This window comes from Mucor velutinosus (genome assembly GCF_035048745.1).
Source record: "Mucor velutinosus strain NIH1002 chromosome Unknown tig00001545, whole genome shotgun sequence".
Classification (NCBI taxonomy): domain Eukaryota; kingdom Fungi; phylum Mucoromycota; class Mucoromycetes; order Mucorales; family Mucoraceae; genus Mucor; species Mucor velutinosus.
Window position 1 is genome coordinate 447,448 of NW_027041925.1, and position 21,823 is coordinate 469,270.

At 40.6% G+C, this 21,823-nt stretch overlaps 11 protein-coding genes across 11 annotated transcripts; 6 read left to right on the forward strand and 5 right to left on the reverse strand.

Annotated features, from left to right (window-relative positions):
• Positions 1–910: 910 nt before the first annotated feature.
• On the reverse strand, positions 911–1,736 carry ATP4_2 (atp4 subunit B of the stator stalk of mitochondrial F1F0 ATP synthase; the record flags this gene model as incomplete). The annotated part of the gene is made up of 4 exons (XM_064825586.1): positions 911–1,039; positions 1,099–1,341; positions 1,432–1,499; positions 1,562–1,736. The coding sequence occupies 4 exons, from the start codon at positions 1,734–1,736 to the stop codon at positions 911–913; spliced, it is 615 nt and encodes a 204-aa protein (XP_064676804.1).
• Positions 1,737–1,888: 152 nt separating this feature from the next.
• Positions 1,889–3,337, forward strand: ATC70_006311 (uncharacterized protein; the record flags this gene model as incomplete). The annotated part of the gene is made up of 8 exons (XM_064825587.1): positions 1,889–1,937; positions 2,004–2,036; positions 2,093–2,219; positions 2,273–2,333; positions 2,391–2,463; positions 2,517–3,001; positions 3,062–3,166; positions 3,221–3,337. 8 exons carry the CDS (start codon positions 1,889–1,891, stop codon positions 3,335–3,337), a joined length of 1,050 nt encoding a protein of 349 aa, XP_064676805.1.
• A 235-nt stretch (positions 3,338–3,572) lies between these two features.
• Positions 3,573–4,409, reverse strand: ATC70_006312 (uncharacterized protein; the record flags this gene model as incomplete). Its single annotated transcript, XM_064825588.1, has 1 exon — positions 3,573–4,409. One exon carries the CDS (start codon positions 4,407–4,409, stop codon positions 3,573–3,575), a length of 837 nt encoding a protein of 278 aa, XP_064676806.1.
• A 1,637-nt stretch (positions 4,410–6,046) lies between these two features.
• On the reverse strand, positions 6,047–7,284 carry ATC70_006313 (uncharacterized protein; the record flags this gene model as incomplete). The annotated part of the gene is made up of 2 exons (XM_064825589.1): positions 6,047–6,868; positions 6,931–7,284. The coding sequence occupies 2 exons, from the start codon at positions 7,282–7,284 to the stop codon at positions 6,047–6,049; spliced, it is 1,176 nt and encodes a 391-aa protein (XP_064676807.1).
• A 292-nt stretch (positions 7,285–7,576) lies between these two features.
• Positions 7,577–10,374, forward strand: ATC70_006314 (uncharacterized protein; the record flags this gene model as incomplete). Its single annotated transcript, XM_064825590.1, has 6 exons — positions 7,577–7,631; positions 7,689–7,753; positions 7,817–7,865; positions 7,925–8,214; positions 8,297–9,337; positions 9,391–10,374. 6 exons carry the CDS (start codon positions 7,577–7,579, stop codon positions 10,372–10,374), a joined length of 2,484 nt encoding a protein of 827 aa, XP_064676808.1.
• Positions 10,375–10,576: 202 nt separating this feature from the next.
• Positions 10,577–12,323, forward strand: ATC70_006315 (uncharacterized protein; the record flags this gene model as incomplete). The annotated part of the gene is made up of 4 exons (XM_064825591.1): positions 10,577–10,685; positions 10,742–10,784; positions 10,860–11,026; positions 11,086–12,323. The coding sequence occupies 4 exons, from the start codon at positions 10,577–10,579 to the stop codon at positions 12,321–12,323; spliced, it is 1,557 nt and encodes a 518-aa protein (XP_064676809.1).
• Positions 12,324–12,895: 572 nt separating this feature from the next.
• Positions 12,896–14,191, reverse strand: bem46_2 (bem46 protein, variant; the record flags this gene model as incomplete). The annotated part of the gene is made up of 3 exons (XM_064825592.1): positions 12,896–13,608; positions 13,682–13,771; positions 13,831–14,191. The coding sequence occupies 3 exons, from the start codon at positions 14,189–14,191 to the stop codon at positions 12,896–12,898; spliced, it is 1,164 nt and encodes a 387-aa protein (XP_064676810.1).
• A 955-nt stretch (positions 14,192–15,146) lies between these two features.
• On the forward strand, positions 15,147–15,724 carry ATC70_006317 (uncharacterized protein; the record flags this gene model as incomplete). Its single annotated transcript, XM_064825593.1, has 5 exons — positions 15,147–15,225; positions 15,288–15,308; positions 15,378–15,448; positions 15,513–15,597; positions 15,660–15,724. 5 exons carry the CDS (start codon positions 15,147–15,149, stop codon positions 15,722–15,724), a joined length of 321 nt encoding a protein of 106 aa, XP_064676811.1.
• A 1,809-nt stretch (positions 15,725–17,533) lies between these two features.
• ATC70_006318 (uncharacterized protein) lies at positions 17,534–18,439 on the forward strand (the record flags this gene model as incomplete). The annotated part of the gene is made up of 4 exons (XM_064825594.1): positions 17,534–17,884; positions 17,976–18,036; positions 18,190–18,330; positions 18,402–18,439. 4 exons carry the CDS (start codon positions 17,534–17,536, stop codon positions 18,437–18,439), a joined length of 591 nt encoding a protein of 196 aa, XP_064676812.1.
• A 191-nt stretch (positions 18,440–18,630) lies between these two features.
• On the reverse strand, positions 18,631–19,368 carry ATC70_006319 (uncharacterized protein; the record flags this gene model as incomplete). The annotated part of the gene is made up of 1 exon (XM_064825595.1): positions 18,631–19,368. The coding sequence occupies one exon, from the start codon at positions 19,366–19,368 to the stop codon at positions 18,631–18,633; it is 738 nt and encodes a 245-aa protein (XP_064676813.1).
• A 770-nt stretch (positions 19,369–20,138) lies between these two features.
• ATC70_006320 (uncharacterized protein) lies at positions 20,139–20,559 on the forward strand (the record flags this gene model as incomplete). Its single annotated transcript, XM_064825596.1, has 2 exons — positions 20,139–20,354; positions 20,413–20,559. The coding sequence occupies 2 exons, from the start codon at positions 20,139–20,141 to the stop codon at positions 20,557–20,559; spliced, it is 363 nt and encodes a 120-aa protein (XP_064676814.1).
• Positions 20,560–21,823: the final 1,264 nt, after the last annotated feature.

The following is a 21,823-nucleotide window of genomic DNA, read 5'->3' on the forward strand; positions in this document are numbered from 1 at the left end:
ATGCGATCGTTTGATTTTCAATGAAAACCATGAGAGGTACCTCACGCTTTTTGATCAATTTTTGGCCATGTTTTTTAGGTCTTCAAACAGTTGAGCAAAGGTGTCAGGAAGTTACTACTACTCGAGTACAATTGTTTGGCGTTATTCCGGTGGCTCATAAAGGTCTACATGTCAAGCTATGAAGGTTTGAAAACTATTCAATTTGGCTGTATTTTTGCTTTATGGCTTTTATTTACACGGCATGAATCACATCTTTAGTAGCTGAGGTCTTTTGTAATGGCAGTTCTGCAGCCTGTGCAACTTCTAATTCGAACAGGAGGCATATTGGTTTCGGTAGAGCTGATTCATGCAAATTTTGATGCAATATGTTGCTGGTAAGCTTATTTACAATGGAAATGAAAACCCGAATTTGCTGCTGAATACTATGGTTTTGAACCTTCGCTTCGCTGCGATCAAGCCCTCCTATAGATCAATGTTACCAAGTATTGGATTAGACGCCCGACTACCATGGCTTTGCACTTTTGCTTCGATATGGTAAACCCTCTCTATAAACTAATGCTATCAAGTGTTGAATTAGATGCATTATTATGTTCTTGGAGATGATGCTTTTGACAGCTTATAAGAAACAGATTGCGCATAGAAAAAGCACTATATCATAGCTTAAAACTTTGCTTTGCATCTATTACAAATATCCATGCCTGGCAGGTTTTGTCGCTGCAAATTCATCCAGATGCAAATAGATGAATATGATGTGCTGATGAATACAGGAAATAATCATGCGCATTTCGATAGAAGAAGAGGTGGTATATATACTACAGGTACATCTTATCGAGAACAGCTAGAAAATACTGTGTAATGTTTATTCAACGTCGAGTATAGTATTTTCGAGGTTAGAAGGATATAAGTACATTTACAATGTTGCAATTTTCTGATTTTTCGTCTTTTTCTTTTCAGATGTGGCTACATAGGCGTATTTTGTATACAATATCACTTCAACTGTACCGATAAAAAACGCGCCAGCTAATCCAGTCAATACTTGCTACACACCAAACGCAATGAGTCAATGTACATTTGACAGACTCACTTTTTCCCTCTTACCAGACCAAGGTCATTAAACATAGATTGTGACACCTTATACACAGCTACATAGACAGCAATCATCGAGAATAAAATGTTAAAGATGGTTGCGATGTGGCTCTTTACTTGCTTCAATTCATCTGGTTTGATACCCAAGTTGAACTTTTGATCTTCAGATGTTATCACACCAGACACCATCCTGTTGTAATCCCTTTCTTGTTGTTCAGCACGTAATTTATCCATATACGCCAGAAATTTCGGATCCTATATACATGATAGGTATGCATGAAAAAAAAAGACGTGAGCCAGAAAATCCTCGACATGAGTATAATTTCGGACAATGTATAAACTTACTTGAGGAACAACTTCTTTAGGAGCGAAGTACAAACCACTTCCAGCTATCAGCTCGTGAAAGTAAATGTCTTGATGGTATCGAAACTAGTTAATCGGCATGCTGTTTGATGTTGATGTATGTATAGAGTACCTAATCGTTTTGCCACATATTCTACCAAATCAGTAGACACAGGATAGGGTTCTTTTGACACAGACTCTAAATTGGAAATCTTTTCGGCCTCTTCCTTGTATTTCTCGGAGAATTCTGGCTCTGCCACAGCCTTCTTGATGGCAGTGTATATTGATTCAGTCAAGCGCAAATCCATAATGATGTTTGAAGGAGAAGAAGAGCTCGTTTGCTTTACATCCAAAAGTACAAGTCCAAAAATCAACGTCCTTCTATTTTTTGAACCACAGATTTGAAAAGAGTATCCATTTTTTGAGACAATGAACAGCATACCTTTCAAGTTTGAGTATCATGCCCTCACCAGATTATATATACACAGGGTCTTTACTGCTCGGTCAAGGTAAGACGCAAAGGGATTTTACCGTAGAATGAAAAGGAATAGTTTATACTGATCTGCTGGAATTAGACAACGTATGGAACGGCCAAGACAGCATCACAGGTTTGTAGTTCTCGCAGTACATTGGATTCTTACTCACTCTGCTCATTTATATCTAGGTTTATGCTTGTACACAGACAATTCATCTGAAAAGAGTCAGATCCGTGATGCCAGCTTTCAATTGAAAGCAATTACTCATCTAACGGCCATCAAACTATACACCTTTAGATCAGAGCGCTACAAAGTGTAAGTGGATTGTATACAGCTGTTCTATATGACGACTTACCGCCAACTTTTAGCGCACCATTGAATGAGAAAAGTAAATTGGGTGATTTTTTGGCAGAAGTGTTTAATGAAGAGGTAACGATGGCCGTCTACGATGAACTTTTGAGAAACTAAGGCAAAATGATGTGGTAGTTCAATTTGTCTGGTACAACAAGGAGTGCTTTAATCATTCACATGAGCGATCCTCAAAACAAGCAAGAGAAGGGTAAGGTGGTGGCGGTTAGGTTGGATATACGGAAACTCATTATGCAAATTCAGCGCACCAAGTGAGCCTAGTGTTGTATGGAGAGAGAGCAGAAGCTGAACCATCTATATCAGTTTATGCGCACCCAATGTACGATGACAACAGTTACCTTCCTGCGTATGAAATCACAGACATTCCAGATGATATAAAGCAGGCTGATATGGCAGTTTTATGCGAAATTTTTGGAACAGATCATGAATTCAAATCGGAAGAGATGATGTCTTCAATGGACATTGTGGGACCTAAAAATCGGTACACAGAAGAGGAGATGATGACACTTTTGGCATCGAAGCCATCCCAACAGGACACTTCTTCAGATATCATCAAATCAGCAATAACAGCTCGCAAAGAAACACATAAACGCAGATATAATATACCAGAAAAGAAAAGCAGCAGATCATTGAAATCTGTACCCTCTAAATATATTCCATCCAAACCAGCAGCCGCATCACCATCGTCATCCAACTCAACCAGCCGTCAAGTAGAGTACAAGAAGAATGTAAGTGTGTGGCCAGCTTTTAGCACCCTGTTTAGACTGATAAAATGATGTGTTGTCTAGTTGATCCGAAAAGCAATTGTGAAAGAGTTTAATAAGCAAGGGATGCAAGCTGAAACGTCTAGAGAAATCTTTCAATTAGCATATACCCTCGTTAGACATTGCTCTGTAAGTAACATGTGAGACATCAAAGGACTCAACGTTGACTTACAGAACAAACAGAGACATATCATTGAATCAGCTCAAGAACTCAATCCAGACGACTTGAGTTTGCTTGTCAAGTTGAACGTAGATCACTTGATTAATATGGAGACCATGTCCAGATTGTACTTGAAGTAGTGTAAATGTATTATATGAAAAGAAGCACGGCGAGTATGGGCAAGTGGTTTATTTATAAAAGACAAAAGACTAGAAATTTTACAAGATATTATTATCTAATTGAATTCAGGGTGATGAAAATAACAAGAAATGGAGATGTTGTATGTATATAAAGAGAAATAAGGCAAAGAGATACAGATCAAAAGAATGATATATGAACAAGGGGAGGGTGGCAGTCTATGGTGTGAGCAATTGCTTACAGTTGATGGAATTGTGATGATTGAGCGTTATTTTGCTGCTGCTGCTGCTGCTGCTGCTGCTGCTGCTGCTGTTGTTGTTGTTGCTGAAATATGTGCTGCTGCTGTTGCAATAGTTGCTGTTGTTGCTGCAATTGCTGCTGCTGTAATTGCAGTTGCAATTGCTCCTCACGTCTTAATCTACCTCTTTTTAAGGGTGGTTGCTGTTCATGCCATGCATCCATATTCATTGATCTACCCATAAATGATACCTCAGCAGGCATCAGGCGTCGCTTAAACCCTTCCGTCGTAGTATTGTTATTCGTTGCTTGATCCCATACGCCGTCCATTGTGCGACCACTGGATAATGGCACAATATCATGAGTAAATGTGAACTGGGAATGAGGGTCTATCTGAAAGGGATTGCCCACAAACTTTTGTTGCTGTTGTGGTAATTCGTCGTTTTGTTGTTGTAATCTGGAGGAGGGAGTAACTATTTGTTGCACAGGAGGTAGTGTGGTTGCGGTTGTAGTAGTGGTTGTGTTTGTGGGAGAGGCGACAGAGGAGCCGCCCATTTCACAAGTTAACTGATTGTTTTTCTGACGAGCAAACGATAAAACGTCTTGAACAGGTATATAGCCATTTTCGGGTTGAGCACTGATAAACTCGTACAGATCCTGTAGAGCTTGCTGATAGCCAGCTGCGTATGATTTTCGGTTTTGGACAAGAGAATCCTTGTACAAAGTTGTTACTTTTAAAGCGGCCGCTTTGAACGAGTCCATCAAGGCATTTTCTGTAGATTCATACGAATCCATAATGTTGTTTTGTTGTTGATAGGATTGTGCTGCTCCTTCCATTATATTTTAAATGTGCAAAGAGACCAAGAGACAGGGAAAAAGAGACAGAGAAAGAGAGATGCGTGAATAGAAAAGGGGAAATATGTGTGTGTGTGTGTGCTCTTGATGTGAAGACTAACCAAAAGATACAAATTTTTTTGCGCACTCTTTTTGTCATAGAATAAAGAAAACGCAGGGAATCGAGACTGCTTCAGTGAGGTTCTTCAAGCTTCCAGCCAACATACCACATCCGATTTGTTGGATTGTGTCGCACATAAACCATGATGGTATGTCGATTTCAGGTGAATGTCATGCTTTAAAAACCATTCACATGTATTCAAAGCAACTACCATGTCGTAGCTACACACTGCCATCAACTGTGCACTTAATGGCACGACGCTGTATGAAACACCAAGATGCTGAATACAGAGATATCCTTGGGCTATTTCAGATAACGCAAACAAATACCTTATAAAGATCAGCCGTAAAGATCATAGTCCGTATAGTCGGACACATTTGAGTCCTTCGTTAGCAACATCCAGTAGCTTTTAAATGTGTTTCAACTTGATTTCAAAAGTGAACTTGATGTTATCTTCTTTGATTGTTTCTTGCGTTGTTTCCATATAGCCAAAGATGAGAATTGCCCAACATTTAAGATGATCACTTGAATCTGATTCAGGTACCGCAGCAGACCATGCAAAAGCCAACATTTAATTATTATTACAATGAGTGTTTACGCTTCGGTGAGAATCAACCTGCGCAGCAGTAACTTGCGCTATCGATTGCCCTTGCGTATCTTATCAAAATACTGTTACTTTTATTTTGATCCTCCACTAACACATAAAAACTCTTCATATTATCTGTGGATCTGACCCTTATGTGATGCTCTATATCCATATATACGTAGCTATTTCATATACGGGCAAGCAGCATATTGGCATTTCCCCTTTTTAGTCCTTGGTGTCCCTGATACAGCAAAATTTGAGTGCATTTGAGCTGTGTTTTCTTGTGTTCAAGGCCGTTTTCGACAATCAGAATAGCACCAAACAATTGCTCTCATCTGGCAGCTACTTGCTGATCCTATTGCTCAACTTTTTGAGGACCAAAAAAACATGGCCAAAAAATCGACCAAAAAGCATGAGGTACCCCTCATGGTTTTCATCGAAAATCAAACGATCGCGTTTTTCACCTTGAAAATGAAGACTTTTACTATGGTATGTATTACATCAAAATGTTTCTATCAATCAAACGTAACCCCTAAAGTCATCTTTGTGGGACCTTGCTATGTAAAATCTCGACTTTTTGGCCAGACGCCTCTTTTCATATTTTTATAAATTGCTCAGTAAGTTTATTCAAACCATCTATCTTACTTGGTACCATTGGATGCGCCTTGAAAAGTGCTCTAAGAATGTATTAGGAAGTATGAGCTGATCATCACAATTCTTATAGTCGAATCACATAGAATAGTTCAATCAAGTCGAAAAACCATCAAGTTTGGCCAATCTGGAGCAAGCCATAAGTCTGGGGTTTAATAATTTTGGCTTGCAGGGCCAGTTGGCAAACTCAATCATGAAGGCTCGTACAATTGTATAAAATCAGTTTTATTCATTAGTTGCTTTTTTCATATAAAGTGTCTATGTTTACGAGTTTTTAACTATCTAGATATGGTCTTCACCGTACTTCACCATCATTGACATGGTCTCATAAATGAGATCTGAGGCCAGGAAGGTAGTCAATTGAGCCTGAGTATCGTATGCAGGTGCCACCTCCACAACATCCATACCCACAATATTGTAACCATATAGGCTGCGAAGGATGTATCTCATTTCTCTTGTCAAAAAGCCACCTGTCTCTGGAGTACCTGTAGCAGGTGCCATGGAAGGATCAATGACATCGATGTCAATGGAGAGATAAACCAAAGCATCTTCTGGTGAGCCCAAAATCTCTCTGATGCGTTGTGAGATACCTTCCACACCCAAAGTGAAGATATCGTTGGCCTTAATCATGCGGTAACCCAATGCTTCATCACGAGCGATATCTTCCTTATCGTACAAGCTAGATCTAATACCAACATGTAATGATGTTCCATTGGTGGTCAACCCTTCTTTGGAAGCATGGTAAAGAGGGTTGCCGTGGTTGTATTTGGACCCCTTGGCTTTGACATTGTAGATCTCAGGAGCCCACGTATCCAAGTGAGAGTCGAAATGGATTACCGAGATGGGTCGACCATGGGCTTCACGCATAGCTCTCAACACAGGCAGTAAAATAGTGTGATCACCACCCAAGGTAATCAATCGAGGGATGCCGTTATTGAGTTTGGAGAGGGTAGGACGCGATGGACGAGAGAGAACATACTTGGCATGTGATTCGATCTGTGACATGGCATGCTCGCTGTCAAACGGTTCAAAAGGAATATCACCGCAATCCACAGCCTTTGCCCAAGATTTGAAAGGGTTGATATGAAGCTCATTGTTATAACCCTAACAAATACTATTATGAGCGTCCACATCTAAAAACAAACATACAGCCCTTGTTATACTACCTTGATACGCTTTGAGCCTTCACGGATGCCAGAAGGACCGAAACGAGCACCTGTTCTGAAGGTAACTCCAATATCATAAGGAGCTCCAATGACGGCAATGTCGTAGTCTTCGTTGGCATCTTCCTCCCAGCATTGAAGGTAAGGTAAATGGGCAAAAGTAGAGATACCAGCAAAGGAGGGAACATAGCTGCCCTTCTCCAAGATGGGACGATTGAAGATGACAGGCATTTCATTAGGACCTGATAATGGGATTTGGCCGATAGCGCTGTTATCGTGGTGATCATGGCCAGCATGAGCAGCAGCAACAGTCAAGAAACCGGCTAAAGCAAGGCTTTGAAAGATGGAAGAGAGCATGTTGTTGTGGATAGTTAAAAGAAGAGATCAGTTAGTCAAGGAACAAGATCCACGTTATTTAAGGATTCCCAACAGCCATTCTCACGACAGCATTGATCTATGAGTCTATTGGGCGATTATTTGTCAGAACAGTGAGCCGTGTTGCATTGAGCAATTTGTGGGTGCTCCATAGCTTACCTTACCTCATTAGTAAACCAGGTGCTTGTGCTGTCCAATAAGAGATAGGTACGCGTTGAGGCTCCATTAATTTAATCTCTTCTTCTTCCCAATACTTGAAACTATCTTCCACACAATGAATAAACAGCGGCCTCAAAACTGTTGGAAAAAGAGAGTAATATACTTGACCCGTAGGTTGTGCTTTATCTAGTCGAATGCAAATGACTGATTCAGTTTGTGTATGATAGCATTTATTCTCGGTTGTGTAGTTCACATAGTGTCTGCGGCAGAAGCGCAACAAGACAAACAAGCAGTAAAGACATTCCTTTTTGTCGATGGTTTGATAGATTGTATGGCTAATCCACATACTTTTTAGGCATTCACAACGTCAATAGAAAAGGGAAACACAGATGCCTACACGGATGGTTCGTATCTTGACTGCCGCAATTGCATATATCCTTAATTTAATTTCAACTGTGTGTAGGTCAAGTACTGTATCATGAAGCATTGAAACAGCTAGAGACAATCGAGAAGAAATATGTAAATACAACGACACACGAATCAAAGGACGACAAGAGCATTACAGATCGCATCATTCACAAGATTGCCGCTCTGTGGTCATCGAACACAGACACTGCTGTCATCATTCAATCATCTGCTGCTATCAAGGGACAGCAATCCAAGGAATTTGAAGCTGCCACTGCGTTGCTCGAGAAATCAGCCAGAGAATACGACAACAAGGATGCTTTGTTATTGCTGGCCGAACTGAATTTTGTAAGCATAACCATACACGCTGCATAGCACACACACACACACACAGAGAGAGAGAGAGAGAGACTAACATGCGAGAGCACAGTTTTCAAAATATGCACATCCTAGAAACTATCAAAACGCATTCACCTACTACAACGAATTAGCCAGCAAAGGAAACGCAACAGCACAACAAATGATTGGCTTCATTTATGCGACAGGCATTGGCAACATTGTTGAGCGAGATCAAGCCAAAGCGCTCTTATACCACACCTTTGCTGCTCACGGCGGTGACACCACAGCAGAAATGACAATGGGATATCGGTATCTACTGGGCATTGGCACCGACGAAAGTTGTGAAGATGCGCTGTACCACTACAAGAATGTTGCCAACAAAGTCATCGATTACTACCTTTCTGGCCCTCCAGGAGGTCATACCCCACCTTTATCCAAGGTGCGACTTTCTGAGGAGCATGGCGGCGTGTATGGATACGGAGCAAGCGTCACTACCGAGAAGCGATCTCGTCATCCCGGTGGATCAGAGAAATCAGTCAGTATAGCAGAGATCTTGCAGTATTGGCGTTATTTGGCAGCAAAACAGGACATGGATGCACAGCTGATGCTGGGACAAGTGTATTACCTGGGTACTCGCAGTATTCCTCGCAATTTCAACGAAGCCTACATGTTTTTCCATCAGATTGTGGATAAAATATCACCAGGTGGCAAGATACCAGTCAAGCACAGTAAAGTCATTGGGCAAGCGGCTGGCTATCTCGGGTTGATGTACTGGCGTGGTGAGGGAGTCAAGGCAGACGAAAAAACAGCGCACAAATGGTTTCAGCTGGGCGTGGAACTGGGCGATTCAACATCACAAAACAACTTGGGCATGATGTATCTGGATGGCATTGTGGTCGCTAGAAACAGGGACAAGGCGATTGAGTACTTTAAGAAGGCTGCAGATCAGGAGAACCCCAATGCTCAGGTCAATTTAGCCATGGAGTATGCCCAGTCTGAGGCTAGCATGCCTCTTGCTATTCGCTTATTCACCAAGGCTGCTGATGCCAAGCATTTGCTGGCCTATTGGTATCTTGCGCACATGAATGAACAAGGCATGACACCAAGGCCTTCATGTCGAGTCGCAGTATCAGTAAGTGTTCAATTTGTGCGTGTACATGGGTTTGTTACTCATAGTGCGTCTAGTATTACAAGGCTATTGCTGAACGAGGAGATTGGTTAAACCCTACTGTGGAGGACGCCTATGCAGCCTATCTCAAAAACGACAAGGAAGGTGCACTCTTAAACTACATGTTGGCAGCAGAGAGAGGATACGAAGTAGCCCAATCCAATGTTGCTTATGTACTGGATAATGACAAGAAGATGCTGGATCATTTGCCATTGATTGGCACAACAACATCCCATAAAGAGGAAGCGTCCAAAGACATCATTCAGGGCCTAGATGAAAAGGAATCCGCCTTTATCTACTGGACTCGTTCTGCCAACCAAAACAACGTGGACTCAAGAGTCAAGATGGGGGATTACTACTTTAAAGGCATTGGCACACCTGTCGATTTTGAAAAGGCCGTATCCTGCTATCGATTAGCAGCTGAAACGCAAGGATCTCCATTGGCCTTCTGGAACCTGGGCTGGATGTATGAAAGCGGCATCGGTGTTGCCAAAGATTTCCATCTGGCAAAAAGGGCCTATGATCAAGCACTGAATATAGATCAAGACGCCTATCTGCCCGTCAAACTGTCCCTGATCAAGATGTATGCCAAGTACTACTGGGAGTGGATCACGGGCCATGAAGTGGGACCTGCGCTTCAATCAGGCGGCGCGGATGGAGATGAAGAGACTGTAGCAAAGAAGAAGAAAGTAGATTCCCAAAAGCAGTATGACATTGGTGAAGAATTGGAGCGTCAATACAAGATGAAAAAGCAAAAGGAGCGTGAAGAGCAAGAGAGAATGAACGAGGATGGGCCATTTACAGGCAGCGATGACGACTACAATCCGGATGATTACTCTGAAGAAGACGAATTGTTTGAAAGTCTGTTGATTTTGTCCTTATGTTTGCTAGTGGGCTATCTTGTCTATGTGCGTCAATTTCGTTTTGGCGGCAATTTGAGAAATAACGGCCTTGCCAACAACCCAAATGCGAATAACCCAAACGAGAATAACAATCAATAAAACGTACCACATAAATCGTATTCCATACGTCACTGAACCTTTACTTGTGGGGCAGACCAAAGTATGCCTTCTCTATACTCAGCAACCCAGGGGGGGGGGGGTGTCTTGAAATTGGAATAATATACCACCCACCTTAATCAAAGTGGCAATTTCTTTTTAACCCTTCTCTCTTTTTTTTTTTTTTTTTACTCCAAGAAAAAAAATGAACTTTACTCGTGTTTTAGGAAAGTCTTCTGTTAACGCTATCCGTGTTCAAAAGGCTAACGCTCGTATGCTTGGTCGTGCCGCTGGTGCTCAAGCTTCCATGGCTGGTAAGACATTTTGCTCGTTGGTGTGTATATGTGATGATTGACATGTAGTCTCTTAGTTCGTTCTTACGCCACCGAGCCCACCTCTGCTGGTCAAATTCGGTAAGCATTCATATATCAACAGCATGATTATCATCCACAACATGTATTAATCTCAATTGCCAATGTCATCTATAGTTCCGTCATTGGTGCCGTTGTCGATGTCCAATTCGAGCAAGACAACTTGCCTGCCATTTTGAACGCTCTTGAAGTCAAGGACCACTCTGGTGGACGTCTCGTTCTCGAAGTCTCTCAACATTTGGGTGAGAACACTGTCCGTACTATTGCTATGGATGGTACTGAAGGTAAGTCGACTTGTACAATAACGAGTCATCGTGTCAGAGGTTAATTCGTCCTTGTGTAGGTCTTGTCCGTGGTCAAAAGGTTGTTGACACCGGTGCTCCCATTACCATCCCTGTTGGTAAGGAAGTCCTCGGTCGTATCATCAACGTTATTGGTGAACCCATTGATGAGCGTGGCCCTATTGACGCCAAGACTCACCGTCCTATTCACGCTGAAGCTCCTGAATTCGTCGACCAATCTCCCACTCCCGAAATCCTCGAGACTGGTATCAAGGTTGTCGATTTGCTCGCTCCTTACGCTCGTGGTGGTAAGATTGGTCTTTTCGGTGGTGCTGGTGTCGGTAAGACTGTCTTGATTCAAGAATTGATCAACAACATTGCCAAGGCTCACGGTGGTTACTCCATCTTCTGTGGTGTCGGTGAACGTACTCGTGAGGGTAACGATTTGTACCATGAAATGATTGAAACTGGTGTCATTCAATTGGAAGGCGAGTCCAAGTGTGCTCTTGTCTTTGGTCAAATGAACGAACCCCCAGGAGCTCGTGCCCGTGTTGCTTTGACCGGTTTGACTATTGCTGAATACTTCCGTGACGATGAGGGTCAAGATGTCTTGCTTTTCATTGATAACATTTTCAGATTCACCCAAGCTGGTTCTGAGGTATCTGCCCTTTTGGGTCGTATTCCTTCCGCTGTCGGTTACCAACCCACCCTTTCCACTGATATGGGTGGTATGCAAGAGCGTATTACTACCACCAAGAACGGTTCCATTACCTCCGTCCAAGCTGTCTACGTCCCTGCTGATGATTTGACCGATCCTGCTCCTGCCACCACTTTTGCTCACTTGGATGCCACCACTGTCTTGTCTCGTTCCATTGCTGAATTGGGTATCTACCCCGCTGTCGATCCTCTTGATTCCAAGTCTCGTATCCTCGATCCCCGTATTGTCGGTGATGAGCACTACAAGGTTGCCACTGAAGTTCAACAAATCCTCCAAAACTACAAGTCTCTCCAAGATATCATTGCTATTTTGGGTATGGATGAACTTTCCGAAGAAGATAAGCTCGTTGTCGAACGTGCCCGTAAGATCCAACGTTTCTTGTCTCAACCCTTCGCTGTCGCTCAAGTCTTCACTGGTTACGAAGGTCGTCTCGTCAAGCTCGCTGACACCATCCGTTCTTTCCAAGAAATCTTGGGTGGTAAGCACGATAACTTGCCCGAATCTGCTTTCTACATGCAAGGTGATATCAACGATGTTCAAAAGCGTGCTGAAGAACTCGCCAAGGAAATGGGCTCTCAGTAAAAATTTTGTAATTTAATATTTTCTTCCTCTCTTCTGTACCTTCTTTTTTCTTACACACAACTCTTACACATACGCAAATAAGACAATTAATAAATTGTAGAATAAAAAAACAACCATGGATGTAGTGTTGATGTTACTGGAATTAGAAAGGATCAGATAATCGGATCTTGAATATGGCATTGATAGGTAGGTTTGTGTAGTAGGATTGCATAGCAATTGGATTTGATGACAGTTAAGCGAGCAGATTTCCAAGATTGTATATTGGCATTTCAAAGAAATGCAGTCTTCGTAGTCCCTACGGTGCTATGCTCTTTGAATTTTTGGGGAAACAGCTTTCATCTATTAGGGAAAAGTGCTATAAATTCGGAATCTGCCTTTACTACGTAGCCTTATTGTTGGTATGGTATCAATTTCAACGTTAAAATAATTGCCGTTTATTAAATATTAAATTATGATGCTTGTCTTTCTCGTGTTAAAGAAAGATGACATATTTGGCTACTGGTTTTTGATGTCAATAGTCAAATTAAAATGCTAGTTTGAGAATATGATTCTATTGCTCCCCCCCCTTTTTTTTAGGATTTCTTTTGAAGAAAAGAGACATCGATATGGGATAACATTCCCACTTGAATGATTGGTAAATCAAATTGAATCGGTTGACAACCACTGCGATAAGCGGACTCTATGGTAGATAGACTTTGAAATGTTCTTTGACTCTCTACTTGAGGTATTTGACACCTGGATGAGTAGTAAGACGACGCAGATGTCGCGTTGTTTATACCGGATGAATTGGTATTGGATGGCGAGGACAACAGTATGTGTTGAGGTTGGTAGTAGGACGAGTAATAGTGGCTGTAAATGTTGGAAGATGCAGTCGCTGACGCCAGATCATCGTTCGCTGCATCATCCAGCACCACATGCTCTATGGCGAATCTTGATGTGGAGGCATGTACTGAACTTGCACTATTACTAGAGGTCATCATACTTTTGCGTTTGTTGCGCTGGGACGAGTTGTTTGTAGCTAGAATGATTTGCTGCTCTGCATCCATATCTTCGCTTACTGGTCTTATCTTGTTGTTATTATTGTAATGACCCATGTAGTAAGGCCTACTTGGTGGATGCCCTGAATGGCAATAGGCTTCATCGGGAAGTGACACTACCATCGGTTGCGAGAATCGTTGTGGTGGTGCCTCTATTGTGAATATAGTCGTAGGTGGAATAGGAGAGCGTATTAAAATAAACAAAGTGGCTAGCAAGACGAGAACCCATCCACCAACAGCTGCGAATGCTAAAAAAATACAGATTGAGTTATTACTACCGAGCATAATACCCCTTTATTACTCATTCGCTTGAATTTTTACCTAACATCAGGGTTGTGTCAAACAATTCGCAGATATCACTATGATTGTGTGTATAGAACGAGCTGGTAAATCTACATGGAGACGTCGCTTCTAGATTCGTGTATACGTTAGAATTATATCACAGGCGTGCTCGACGTGACCCGATTTACCTTGTGAGTGCGTCAAGATGACAGAAGTCGCTACTGTCCATAATGCAATCAAGATGACAGCCATCATTACCTCGACTGCCGACATTGACTTTGAAGGTGTAAATGGATACTCATCGATGATTCGAAAGTACAGATGGAAATGTAGAAACAAGTAGACGGTTGAACCGACAAATGACAAAGAGCCTAATATCAACAACATGTAATCTGCTGGACTGGAATAGACATTGACCAGCCCTGAGTGTTTCGCAGATCGAAGCAAGTACAACGCTGTTGCATTTAAAATGACAACAGCTAAACTGATCCACTGTACTAGCACTAACAACGCTAGGTGGAAAGCGCTCTCTTTTCGAGCCCGTGTCATGAATGATAAGAATGTTTAAAAAATGATGAAAAAGATGAAAAACTGATTAAAACTGGTAGGCAGGATATTTTAAACCTTTTTCTTCTCGCTCATGGCAATATACACTATTTGACTACTGAAATGAAATATGTGGCTCGCACGATACACTATATGTATTTAACTCCTTGTGAGTTAGCTAATTTCTATCCGTAATTGGATGTGAATTGTCATTCAAGTTGGAACAAAAGAAGCAGAAAATTGGATTTTATATTAAATTTTTCTGCGTGTATGTTGATAGAGACTCTAGCCTGGATTATCATTAGACATTCCCTGACCCCTTTATTTCATAACATTACACAAGTACATGCTCCTTTAATTCATTTACGCTTTCAATGGCTTTGATGATCTTTGTTTCTCTCCTTATTGCTTCCATTGGATCATCTATATGCACTAGACGAGAAGCGAGTAGATGCCAATCTGATTCAGTATCCATGGTAAGAAACAGGGTCAGCTTTTCTATAAATAGTGGCCAAATTTTGCTTGGATCTTTTTGTGTCATGTTAAACAGCATGAACCTTTTGCTTGAATGGTTGTGTAACTGGCATCTCGTTTTGGCGAATGGCTACCTCATGGCCATGTGCGTCTAAAAAAGAAAGGGCTCAAAACGTTGGTAATGACAGATCAAAGCCGATCTAACCATCCACTTGGTAGCCTAATGGCTAATTTTTGTTACGATACAAATTGGATTCAAGATATTGGCAATCCACATACAAATCACATCATTATAATTGCAATGATCCCTTTCAAATGTCCCATCGTACAAAAGGTACCATCCAAATGTCCATCATACCCACTGACCTAGACAGTCACCTAACGTTAATTTTCTATTTTTCTTCTTGCCATCATCTGAAAAAGGATTCGAACTCTGCATTGAAAAAATCAGCATTTCTTTCTATTCTACATACACACAACTATAATGTCTCTTTCCCCTTCAAAACAAGCTGCTATTGCTGCTTATCGTAATCTCTTGAAAACTCAAAGAGAGGTATTCACAGGTTAGTAGTTGCGCGAGATGTCGAGGTTGCATCTGTACTTAAACTGCTCGACTTCTCTTTAGGTGACCTCAAAGCCATTCAAGGTAATTTTTGTATGCAGACGCTGTATTGAGGGATGTTGATGTGACCAACGGTATATGGCATGTGAGTAGCTGCTAGAAAAGAAACTTATGCGAGGTTTATGCAATATAAGAATGAGACAAATTGCGATGTGCTGGAAGAGGTAAGCTTGCATGGATGGATGTGTGGGTTTTCCTTGATCCTTTTGATTAAATGGATGTATGCAGAAACTTGAGCTGGCTGATCAAGTATCATCGCTATTGAGAAAGAATGTCGTTGAGGCTGTAAGAGAGGAAGACGGAGGCGCTCATAGTAAGTATCCCATTTGGAGCTCGATAATCGCTCGATAATCGCTCGATTTTAACGAATTACAGAATTACACATTAAAGGAAAAAAGGGAAATATCAAGTTTGGTGATGTTTCAAAACACGCAAAATAGTTATATTGCATTAAAATGTGATCACCAAGGCTGTCCGCTGCTGTATATCTCTGCGAGATTTCTCCTTTTCTTACATAGTATTTCAAAACATGCATTAGTGTTCAAATAAACAAGTAATTATATCATGCTATTGAATTTTACAACATGGATACGTTCTACTCAAGCTTACCCACGTTGCATCAACACATTTACAGTGAGCAGTACGCAATAAATCGATATGTTAGTTGCACATATGTATACATCGGGCCTAAATCTAAGTAGCCATACTAGGATTTGGTACTTTTTAATTTGCAATTCTCTTGCCATTGGGATGAAAACATAGATTGTATTCATCAGAGGAGCATTTGGCCAACCACTACCACCAAAAAAACATTAAAACCTCGATTTTTCATTCTTTCAAGATTGGACAGATTTGGAACAGAATCGACTTGATTCATCTATTTCGCCATTTTCGACTATATGCAATGTGCGAAATATACCTTGCTTCCTTGAGCTTTTTAAGAGTACTTTTCAAGGCGCATCTGATGGTGCTATTTATAGGAGGCGTTATAAAAGAGCTTATTGAGCAATCTTTAAAAATATGAAATGAGGTTTTAGGCCAAAATGTCGAGATTTTACATATCAAACTATCGCATATGAAGTTTCAGGAGTTGTCTTAGACCGAGAGGAATATTTTGATTCAATATATACCATAGGAAAAGTCTTCATTTCAAGGTGGAAAACGCGATCGTTTGATTTTCGATGAAAACCATGAGGTATCCCTCATGCTTTTTGGTCGATTTTTAGACATTATTTTCAGATTTTAAAAAAGTTGAGGAACGATATCAGGAAGCAACTGCTAACTGAGAGCAATTGTTTGGTGCTATTCTAACAGAGTAAAACGGCTTCAAACACGAGAAAACGCGGCTCAAATGCATCCAGTTTACACTGCGTTGTAGGTGTGAGCAGTTAGAGGTCATGCTACTATGCTTTGTACCTGTCTATGAACTGTTCTCATTGATATGGACATAGAGTATTGTAAAATAGCAGTTATAAATGTAATAAATAGTTCTCACTTGATATTGGAAGCACTGGACGTAAAATTTCAAATACTTCAAGAGATACATTAAAAACAGGTTCTTTATTCAGGATCAAGCTTGCACCGCAAAAAGTATCATGTATACGCGGTCAATGCTACTGTTGTTTATGAAAACAGCAACAAAACAAACATTGTCCTTCGATCTGTGCTGGTTATTTGCGTCGTAATAGCACAAAGCAAATATTAAAGGCAGAACCTTCACAAACTACCGCTACTTTATTCATTATTCAACCGCCAGTGTCCTCATCATAACAAGGGTAGTATCTCTTCAACTGCGTTTTGCAGAACATATGGATGTAGCAAGGAGATCACTCAACTATGGAATGTTGCCATATTAGCCTAAACAAACTCTAAATGCACCTTGTTCCTGAAGTCATTTCCTAATGTGCAATATGCACAACTCGGCGGAATCTCTTGATGGAAACAATTACACAAAATGTTCTCGAGCCACCCTTTCTCCTTTCTGCCTCATCTATCGTCAAAATTTGTTATGGTTACATTTCTTCTTGAGAAAATGTTGCAACTTGATCACCTTTCAATCCAGCTGATTGTAAAAACTTTTTCTCAAGATGTACAATGGTGCCTTCTTTTACCACATTCACAATAGAAAGCTAAGGACTAAATCCGGACCAGACAATTGAAACGGGGAAAGGCTTTTTCAACATCAACCTTAATTTTTTGATTTCGTTTCACTCTTTCTTCTCACTCTTTCTTTTTTTCTTTAAATCAACATGCCAACTCAACTTCATAGCCAAGAAGGAAACGAATTGTACCATCGCACACCCGAAAAGTCCTATAAATACTCGATTTTTGGTGTGAACAAAATGATGGATTTCGCATATATTCCCATCTCTAATGTGGAGCGTAACAACCGAGGCTTTTTTACTGAGCCTCAACCCAAGGATCCTTCATACTATCGAAAAGGACTAATTCAGCTCAAGATCAAAGAGCCAATTGATGTTCCTGTATGGACCTTATCCGATGACAAGGTTATTAATGAGAAGCCTGTCATTATGAACAATCATGACAACAAGAACAACAACAACAACAATAAGATGAGCAACAACGCCAGTTCCAGAACGGTAAATGGAATAATCTTTTTGATTGGTAATGTTTGATGCTAAAGATGTTTCCATTTTTTTTTTTTTTTTTTTCCAATTTGAATCACTGTAGTTTGTATGGCCATATGATGGAAGTCATGTAGTCTTGACTGGTGATTTTGATCATTGGAAAGGTAAGCTAATTGTATGGATGGGGTGAAGAAAAAAAAAAATAAGGGGTAGAGGCACACTTGTTGGAGAGGGTAGGTGTAGCCTAGTGTGTTGTGATATTGTGAAACAGAAGCATTTTCTCGGGTCCATTGGTCTAAATTATCGACATGTTGTAGGATCCATTGAAATGACACCTGTCAATGGCGTGTTTGAAGCAATTGTCGATAATTTGGATCGCTCCGTGGATATTGAGTATAAATTCATTGTCGATGGCAAATGGTGCTATGACTTGAATACGGACAATGTCAAAGATGAAGGTGAGTTAAATTAGTTGCTAATTAAATGTTTAATTGAAATGCTTATTCTGGGTTTTGTTTGTGGTGTATAGGTGGCAACATCAACAATATCATCTATGCACAAGAATAATGAAATCACAGGCCCTACTACTTTTTACTCTTTAATGTCTTAATATTCCTAATCCTCTTACTCTTTCAATCAAATGAATCAACTACTGTATAGTCTCTAACTACCAGCATACTTTATTAAATGTAAAATGTGTGTAAAATAGTGCATAGATGGGATTGGGGTATATTTACAAATGCAAATGAAGGATTGCTTTATAGTTTCGAGTAAAGCACAGCCAAGACGATGATGGCGATGATCAATAAGGTACTGAACCCCAATGAAAAGAATCTGTTCAGTGTTCTCCATCTTTTGATCATTTTGATGTCGCCATCGTGCTTATGTTGATACTCATCACTAACACGTGTTGGACAGAATGAACCTATCCACCATAAAGGAGGGCATATAAATCCAAACAAGAATAGAAAAGCGCCAGCTGAAAAGAAGTGTGTAGCCGTTGTATAAGACGATGTTTGACCAGCAAAGATTGAATCGTACTCGTACCACGTGTTTTGATGCTCCATGTCCTTTGCATCGCTACCATGATGGTTGTGCTGTTTTACAGATATATCTGAGGATGTCATAGGAGGTCTCCCGTCCAGATCGTCTGACAGATATGCCCAAAATGTAGATTCTGATTTCTTTAGGGTTGGGTTGCTGGGTGTAGCAGGTGGAATAGGCGATGCGACTGACAATCGATCCAGCAGTACAGGGGCATCTTCTTTGAAATGGTTCCCAATGTAGTTATTGAATGATGAGTCCGAGTCTTTTGGTTGAATGACAATGAAATTGGAGGGTAGCGTTGTCACTAATCGAGGCGTTGGTTGATTTTGTGAAGGATAGGGTGTGTCTGATCCCTGCTTCGATGACAGCGTGCTGTTTGGCGTGGTTTTGGATAGAATGCTTTCCGTGAGACGATATGAGAAATCTGTGTCTGTTGATCTTGCTGTCATGCTGTTGTGTAAGAAAGAGTTTATAAACAACTAGGGCGAAAAAATAAAAAGGGGAAAGAGAGAGAAAAAGAGAGAGGGGCAAAGATGGTTGTTGGTTGCAATCATAATGAAACGCTTTTAAGGTCACACCAATGATGTTTTGACAATCTTATTGATTCTCGGTGCCTCGGCGAACTGAAACATCCCAATTTGAAGGTTTTATACTATCAGCATGTAGACATCCCATTAGTATAAAGCACATGTGGCTCACACTTATGAAAGACGTACTAAGAGTTTCATGTATAAGCGTGCATCGCAAAGACATTGGATGCCATGTATATTGTGATGGAATGCGACAGTTACATTTGAATCGCTTGGGTTTACTAATTAATCGCATTAATTATGTTAATATGGGTGATGAGGCATTTAGATGGCAACACTCAGCACAAGCAGTATTAGGATGCGTGTTGATACATGCGCTCAGTTCAAAAATATATCTGAAACGGCCTGTCGCAGTGAATGATCCGCCAATGCTGTTGTCTTCAACAGCTTATAAGTCGGAACATTTGGTTGCGAAAAGACAGAAATCAGGTACATTTGTACACACTAATACTGTATGTCGCCTATTGAACAAATCAAACCAGCCACCAGATCTTCTAATTCGTTTATTTGACAATGGCGACATTTCATCTAGTGTTTTGTTCATCATCATCAGCAACATGGTGCTAAAGTATTTCTTATTCGGCCTTTTGATCTATTCCCTTGCTACTTCTCTATTCTTTAGCAACAAAATGACAATTGATGTCCATTCATACACTGTAGACAAGCTTGCATCTTGGTTATACAATAAACCACTCGGCGCTTCCTTTATTGACGTTCGTGAAGCAAGTGAATTGGAGGAGCAAGGAACTATCAAAGGCTATGATGCCAATATACCCTACTTCTTGACAAACACCAACCCTGAACTCTTTGAAAAAAAGTTTTCGATCATTGATAAAGATGAACAGGTAAATGGTGTTGCTTGATTAGCCTAATACTAGAAGACTCACATTCACTGTATGATAGCTTGTTATATCCTGTAGATCAGGAAGAAGAAGCTTGCTTGCAGCTCAGTATGCTGTTTCTAAACTCGGTTTCAAGAATGTGTATAATGTAGAGGGTGGCATCTTGCAGTGGATTCAGAAAGGTTATCCAGTGGAAAAACTCGAGTGATAGTGATGCTAGCGTAGTGCCCTCCCCCATCAAAACGGCACAGACTTTCAAACAGTGCGATGAATAAATGAAATAGAGTATGGATTTTGCGGTAGATTGGATGGAACTTGAGAATGAAGACAGGAAATGCCAGTCAGTTGTATAAAGCAGCCTTTAAAAAAGAAACATCAAGATGTATAATAGCCAGAGCTCAATGTCATTTGGTATAATTATATAGAGCGTGGTATTATCTTGACAGTGAAGACAGAATGATGCTTTGACCCCAACGTCTGGGCGCAGCGTTGTGATCTTGATCTGGAAGCAAGATTCAGGGGATTTCGAGCATTCAAAAACCTTCAAATGTATAGTTTAGCATGAAGATGGCCTGATCAAGTAAAATTCCCCATACAGTATTGTGAAATTGAACAGCTATGAGAATATCAATCGGCGTACAAGAGCGTTTATACTCTGCTTGAATGTAGACCAAGAATTTTTGCATGAATTCTCTTGCTGCTTTTGTAAATGAGATGGGTAACGCTTAACAGTCGGCACTGCAGAGTCTGATATACTTAATACTAGCTGATCTATCTCGCTACGCTCGATGTCGGCGTCGCCCTGTGGGCTCTCACCAAAGACATTTTAAATCAGATATTACAACATTTTGGTGTATCAAGTGGACTTTAAACAACCAATTATTAGCTAGTAAACGAAAGGTTATATCAGAGCCAGGAGGAGGAGAGGAGGTATTTCCCTCAGCATCTTTTTTTGCTTACATTGATATCAGACAAAGCCTATTATTGGGACAATATGAAAGAAAATTCAGATTTTATGCAGCATTTGTACATCACGATCGCCATTTTCTGATCATAGAATTGTCATATCATTCGCTGTTGCTGATGCTCTTAACAAGATGGCGACATAAAGCTGGCCATAAGTAAATACAGGACTTGTGCAAGATATACAGCGACTTTTTTGAGATATTGCCATTGCAAAAGGCACGTCTATAAGGGAAATCCCAAGAAGATATTGGGATTAAGCAATTGCCCTTTCAATTCCATGATCCCCATTCAATCAGCATCGCAATCATTATTGTCATCATTAGCAAGGCATTTGGGTCTGCCAGCAGCAGCAGCACCGCCGCCAAGATAGATTCAAACTCAGCTTATTTTTTTTCTGTTTGAGATTGGACAGATATTGTCTTTTTTCGACTTCTTTAATTTTTTTTGCGATATTCGACTATATAAACTGTGATGATCACCCTACGCTTCCTAGTACATTCTTGAAG